This window comes from Parasteatoda tepidariorum, chromosome 9 (genome assembly GCF_982258835.1).
Source record: "Parasteatoda tepidariorum strain Cologne lab strain chromosome 9, Ptep-v5.0, whole genome shotgun sequence".
In the NCBI taxonomy this organism is placed as follows: domain Eukaryota; kingdom Metazoa; phylum Arthropoda; class Arachnida; order Araneae; family Theridiidae; genus Parasteatoda; species Parasteatoda tepidariorum.
The window spans coordinates 18744547-18751737 of record NC_141763.1 but is presented as its reverse complement, the minus strand read 5'-3'; the positions used below and the strand labels follow the sequence as shown (position 1 = coordinate 18751737).

The 7191-nt window shown below is 33.2% G+C and overlaps 1 protein-coding gene across 1 annotated transcript; it reads left to right on the top strand.

Annotated features, from left to right (window-relative positions):
- The first annotated feature begins 506 nt into the window (after window positions 1-506).
- Window positions 507-6019, top strand: mRpS33 (mitochondrial ribosomal protein S33). The gene is made up of 3 exons (XM_016051770.4): window positions 507-831; window positions 3944-4058; window positions 5857-6019. Exons 1-2 carry the CDS (start codon window positions 608-610, stop codon window positions 4053-4055), a joined length of 336 nt encoding a protein of 111 aa, XP_015907256.1. The 5' UTR covers window positions 507-607; the 3' UTR covers window positions 4056-4058; window positions 5857-6019.
- Window positions 6020-7191: the final 1172 nt, after the last annotated feature.

Genomic DNA, 7191 nt, shown 5'->3' with positions numbered 1-7191 from the left:
CGTTTCAAAATACATTGATACAATATTATAAACAGAAAAAAATTATTTAAACAATTAACTTACTTTATTTAATGAATCATAAATAAAGAGCTTAGAGCAATCCAAGCTACACTTAATTACACATGTAAGCAACAAACTATGTATACCTCCGCGCAATCTCTTCAACAGGGTTACTTTTCGAAATTATTTGGTGAAAATTAAATTCTAGCCAAGCATTTCAAGCGCATGCGCAGTTGCTCAGCCGGTTGTACCCACAGACATAAGTTCGTAGAGAAGTAAACAAAACAAGTTAAATTACGCTCGCCGGTTTTGAAAGACGGTCATGGTTGTGTAACATATCTAAGAACATTTATTTATTTGAGAAGGAAATTTAATTATTGCAATATATTTAGTTGCTTACTTATTTAATTAAAATTCCTAACATGCCAAAATCCACATCAAGTTTTCAGAACTCATATATTGAATATTATTTTCTTATCGCCAGTATGCAAACAAGAACTGAAAGGAAATAAGTTTGTTTATTTACAAACTTTTAAAGCCGTGTTGGTTTAGTATTTGTAATTTACTATTTAAAAGGATTGTATTATCAAAATAAAATCTATATAAAATGAATTTTCTTCCTGGAATGTCAAATTATGCTACTCGCATGACTCGTCTCAGTGCTAGGATATTTGGAGAGGTTGCTCGTCCAACAAATAACAAATCGATGAAAGTTGTTCGTATTTTAAGTGCAAGACCAAAAGATTTAGACCCTTATTATGTTGATCATTATCCCCCGCACCCCCAATATTCACAACTGATAGCTATTCTTCGTGAACATGGACTTTTTAGGTAAGAAATTTCGGATTAGATTGTGTTTATTAAAATCCAGTTTCTTTTTTTCTGGTTCTTTGCTTTCGTGATTTCACTTTCAGATTACTACAACTCAAGTTCATTGTTATGCGATTGGTTCCTAGATTTTATTTCTTCAAAAATATTGATTTAAAAAAAATCTTCAAATAAAGGGAGCACCTAATTTCATGCCCGGTGTTGTAAAGCTAACTCAATTCTGAGCATATGCAATTATCTATGTTCATTTTCGTAATCTTGTAATTTTAAACCCAGCCCAGAAGACAAGGGCCCCGAACCAGAGTCAGGGGGGGGATATTTCCTTATCGTGATCGGTCGCACCACTACAATCGCCAGAGTGCTAAATAGATTTTAACTTGAAAATTTAAGAAGAAAAAAAATGTAGATGTTTGCCCAAGGGTGGCTACGAGTTATACCTTTTGAGTTGGTCCCTTTCTGTGATGTTTTTATTAGTTTCTGGCAGCCTGGCAGTGCGAAGGCATGGCGAATATTCTGCCACAAATCATGATACTGACATCTCCCGTGGTCCCTTTCTGTAATTTTTGTTGTTTTGTTTCTCGTGGGCCACTGTCAGAAGTTGCCAATACTTGGCGATTATTCTGCCACAGATCATGATATGGAAATCTCCCCGAATCATGCACTGAAATAAACTAGCCTTTGTAGAGGAATTATCGACGGCACTAATCTGCATTTGCGTTACATGGAAAGGAAAACCACAAAGACCTACTATCGTTAGCCTAGCCCTGCTGTAGCAAGGGTATTTTAACCTATGATCTGTTTACCATTGAGGATATTTTAGGTTAGTGTTGTGTTCGGTGTGACCCAGGAGCAAAATTTGTGTCAATAACTTATCACTGGGATTCAAGCCTGAGTCACCTTATTAGAAGATGAGAGCTGTATTCCATGAACCACCAAGGCACAGGGGGAAAAAATTTATTTTATAACTGGAGTTGAACAGCTGACCCATGCTATGGCTACTAGTGTTCAACTCTGTAGCCTTGTAATTTTAAACCCACCCCCTAAGAGACTCGAGTAGGCTAATTTCCCCAACTCTTGGAGAAATTTGCCTTCTTGGAGGACTTTTTCATGGAATTAACCCACAATTGGATTGCACAGAAAAGAAAACCACATAAATTTCCCATGGTTTGCCTGAAACGAGGGGACTCTAACCCATAATCTGTCTACAATTGGGGATATTTTAAGCCACCACTGTGGTGCAAGAATGTTGCTGAATTTGTATCAACTAACCATCACTTTGATTGGAACTTGGGTGACCTGAATGTGAGGTGAGCCCTCTATCCACTGAGCCGCTACAGCTCAGAAGCGAGTCAATTGCAAACTTTTACTGAAATTTCAGCCAAATGAGAAAAGTTTATACATAAATCATAAAGTTGCAAAAATTTACTGCTATTGCCTTAGATGTAATAAAATGGTAGAAATTTATATTAATGTGTCCTTCGTATTTTTTGGTGATAAAGTAAACGGATATATTAACATAAATCAAGAGCTAATCACATAACAGTTACTGAATTTGAAGTAACCTGATGGTAAAGTCAATGATACAGGGTTTCTGCAGAATTGTACGAAATCTGTTGCAAATTCAAGAGGCACAAGATTCTACACTCTAACCAATAGAATATTGGGAAGATGTCCATATCAGTACCTATGTGAAAATAATTGCCGAGTTTTGGCTGCTTCCAGACAGTGGCATACAAAAAACTAAAAAAAAAAAAAAATCACTGATAATTTCTGGCTTGAAGCATATAAAATTGTAGCCACCCCTGGACAAATCACAACATATTTTATTTTGACCAAGATAGCCTGCTTGGTAGGTATTTTATTTTGGCCAAGATAGCCTGCTTGGTAGGTATTTTATTTTGGCCAAGATAGCCTGCATGGTAGGTATTTTATTTTGGCCATGATAGCCTGCTTGGTAGGTATTTTATTTTGGCCAAGATAGCCTGCATGGTAGGTATTTTATTTTGGCCAAGATAGCCTGCTTGGTAGGTATTTTATTTTGGCCAAGATAGCCTGCATGATAGGTATTTTATTTTGGCCAAGATAGCCTGCTTGGTAGGTATTTTATTTTGGCCAAGATAGCCTGCATGGTAGGTATTTTATTTTGGCCAAGATAGCCTGCTTGGTAGGTATTTTATTTTGGCCAAGATAGCCTGCATGGTAGGTATTTTATTTTGGCCATGATAGCCTGCTTGAGAGGTATTTTATTTTGGCCAAGAAAGCCTGCTTGGTAGGGCACTGGGAGGTAGGGCACCGGGAGGGCTTGGTAGGGCACTCCAAGAGTTCATGAGTGTGATCCCAGCTGACCGAAGACTCCCCTTGTAGTAAATGGTGAATGATGCACATTAAATCTGTTGAGTCGCAAAGTCCTCCATGTTCCCATAACAAATCAATACCTCTGGGGGTACTGATGCAGGAATTTCCTTGTATTCTGGATTGGTTCAAAATTACAAGGCTACGGAGTTGAACATTAGTAGTCGTAAACCCAAAATTGGGTTGGCTGTTCAATGACGGATATAACATATTTTATTTGAGTGGCAATGGTTACGAATTATGCTTCCAGCTTGCACCGACCACAGTGCTAACATGATATATCCTCAGTGGTAGACAGATCATGGGTTAGAGTCCCTTTGCTGTCTGAGCTAACCGTGGATGGTTCTTGTGGTCTTCCTCTCCATGTAATGCAAATGCGGGTTAGTTCCATCAAAAAGCTCTCCTTGAAGGCAAATTTCTCCCAATACTTAATCCAGGAGTTTCCTTGTCTTTTGGATTGGGTTCAAAATATTCAAGGATGCGGAGTTGAATGTTAATAGTCTTAAACCCAAAGATTATAAAAATGAAATAAAAACATATTTTTTGAAAAAATTTGCTTGTGCAGAAACCTTTTGGCCCTTGCAATTACTGACACTTATGTTATACAGATACTGATATGAAAATATTCCCTTGTTTTTAAAATTTTATGCAATAAAAAACCCTTCATCATTTTGGTGATAGATGTCGGCAATAATAGTTACTGTTATGGAAACATTTTCAGAATTTTATAAGTTTGACACATTTCTTTTAATTATATATTTAGAGATGAGCATTTGGATTTCAAAGAAGAAATGGTGCGACAGAAGATTTTGAGAGGAAAAGTAAAACCTAAGCCAGGACAAGGAAAAAGGGCTAAAGCAAGAGAAGTTGCATGAAAGGTGCTTTTTTATGTATAGATCTCACTTACTGCTAATCTATAGTGCTTGGAGCATCTTTATTTAGTCCATGAAATATATTTGTATTTTAGTATAAAAAAAAATATATATTCAAACTTGTCTTATTTAGGAATTTAAGCCAGAAATTTTCACCATAATAAGTTTGATACTTTTTTAATATGCTTTGTAAATGTTTGTTCTTGATCTTGCAGAATAATTTTTTAATTAACTTGAAAAATTCAGAGACGATTGTGTCCGGAAAAAATCCGGATTTTTCGCTAACCGTTATCCGGAATCCAAGTTCCAGAAGTTTCAAGAAATCACCGATCACATTTATGTATAAAAATTCTTGTATATTTTACATAAAAATATTAGAGCTCTAATTTATGCTTGGCATCGCTTTCATTTGAAAATATTTTTTCTGGTAGAATAATAAAAGTGATTAGAGATAAAAGTAAACTGATACGTAATCATTCATCTAAATTATGCTGCATATAATTAATTTAGAATTTCATGTTTTGAAAAAATCAATGATTTAAATTTATAAAGATATAAATTTTTTGAAATTCAATGATTTCAAAAAATTAATGTCATTAATTACTCAAGAAATTTTCAGGATATTTGAGTTGGTCTCACAATTACCCCTGAAAATTGAAATATTCTCAAGACTTGTAAAAAAATTGCTTTTAGAGCAGTGTAGCAAAAATTCTTTCAAAATATGATTTAAAAAATGTTTTGTTGTTAATATCAGTACTGATTTGATACTGATTATACCTAATTATAAGTAGAGACTGGAGTTTGGCCCAAAATCCTTATAAATGTCTCCGAAAAATGCCCTTAGAAATGCAAAAAATTCTTAAAAATGCCCTCTTAATAAGGTAAAAATATTAAACTGTTTTCTTCCTTAAAATAATTTTTTTTTATGTCAAATTACTCACTAAGTAATATTCTATGTTAATTAAAGATTGAAATGTTATATGCTAAAAAAGGAGAATGTTTTGACTCCTGAAAATTTTGTTTTTATTTATAAGTTTTTATAAACATAAAAACTTCCAAAATTACTAGATATCTGAATTATATTGAATGTTTTTTTGTTTTTGTAATGCACACATAAGCGTCTCTTGCTTGGAAGAAGTAAGTTTTTATACCTTGAGAAGCTTCTTTCAGTGCCTACTGATGTGATTGATGCATACTAAAATCCACATCGTATGAAAGCGAGAATCATTTTGCAGATTTGATGAAATACTTGCGAGTCCGTATGTGCGTACAGTGAGCTGAGTTCTGTGAGATTGTTGCACTCTCATGTGCAACTCTGGTGCTTTTTGCAAGATATTCTCAATTTCAAGCTTCATTTTCCACCTTCTGAAATCTAACCGGAAAATCTCTTGACCCTTTTTTAATGACTAATATAATCAAGAAAAGAGTTCTTTATCAAAAACTAGTTATTTTATCATGATCATGTAAAGTGTTTGAAAATTATTTTGCATTTTGTTAAAGTATATAGTGCTTAAAAATGTTTTTTGAGTGCTTAAAAGGTGCTTAATCTTTGTTCAAAGATTTGGCTACGCACACTGTGATTAATTTAGATAATCAAGGTCCTACTGTATTTGATGATTTCATAGGATAGAAAAAAAAATGGGGATTGGAGGAGGAATTTACCTGATTTAGTAAAAAAAATCTTGCTTAAATTATGACAATTCTGTACGTTACAAAACTTTTGCCCTGTAATTGATTTTTCTATTACTTGATATTTTGTCTTCATTAAATTTTCCTCTAAAACAAATTTACTTTTTCTTTTCAGACCTTTTTACAGTAAACATTGTGAAGATATTTTGGCAGTGAAAATTTTATTTATCAAGTAGTTCATCAAAAAGAAAAAAAAGCACTCTTCTCAAAAGAGACAATGTATATTTTGCATCATATAATTTATTCTATGTTGAAATAAAATAAATTTCATAAACATATTTTATGCTTTTCAGATTTTTTTTTTATATATATATTTTTTTATATCCAAATGGTATTATGCTTTTCTATAAAATTTAATGTATTCAATTGGTTCAAAAATATGAAATTCAGTATTTCAAATCTAAACCATATATATTTTCTGAAATTTGAAATTGCTTGATGTTTATAAGTGTAATTTCTAAACTTCATACATATTTAAAAATAAGGCTGTGTGGAATCAAGTGGCATCACTGGAAGCGAAAATTGGATGAGTCACATTTATAAAAATTGAGAAATATTTGTCACATGCTTCAAAAACTTTATTTTTGAGATTGTCGTGTTTAGAATTTATTACTGTACCATTCCGCACAATTTTCAGTGAATGTATAAGAAATTTGGACACAACTAATCGTAAATGCTTTCAAAAAATTATAGGAAACTGTAACTTTTTAAACTTGGAAATATGGTAAAAAATAGAAATTAAATGAATTTATCGGCAAAATTAATATTTTAATGTTTTATTTTATTTATTTTTTGATGTATTTATTTATTTATATAAAATTAATCAATATGTCTTGAATTTCACTTGGAGTCCTTCCTATGATTTAATATTTAAAAATTAACTTTACTGAACTGTAACACCTAGCACACATAAGCGGCACTGCAGACAATTCAATGAGATAGCAATAAAATCAAGGAATATGATCTGCACGTTTTACTTTTTTTTTAATGTTGTCTAGAATTGAGATATCTTACGAATAATAATGCTCAGTGCCGTCGTCCACTCCTTTCACACAAAAAAGTACTTTTGACATACTGGAAAGTAGGACTGGGCTTTATACCGATGTAAGACAATATATCGATTTAACTCCAACATCGTAATACCGATTTATCCATTTCATCTTCAACAAAATTCCGGAGTGAGCATTTCGACACTACTAAATCGATTTATTCATGACAGCAAACGCTAAATCGATGTTGCTCTCTCCGATGTAGTGAAACACCGGTTTAATCATTGCGAGAATGTACAGAACAGAGTCCGATCTGCCGTAGCGTAAGGGAAAGATTCAAGGTTAACTATCAACTCATTCTCTTGGTAACACGTGCGCTCAACTTCTTTGGCTATTTGCCAAAATCACATCTGGTGCAGGGGTTGGTATAGTTAAATCGGAATGGGCCATTGAATCTCTTC

What these genes read in the sequence shown, in the direction of transcription:
- mRpS33 (XM_016051770.4), top strand. Translation starts at nt 608, where the DNA reads ATGAATTTTCTTCCTGGAATGTCAAATTATGCTACTCGCATGACTCGT. An exon ending in CGTGAACATGGACTTTTTAG is followed by an intron (nt 832 to 3,943) that starts GTAAGAAATTTC and finishes TTATATATTTAG; the next exon opens with AGATGAGCATTTGGATTTCA.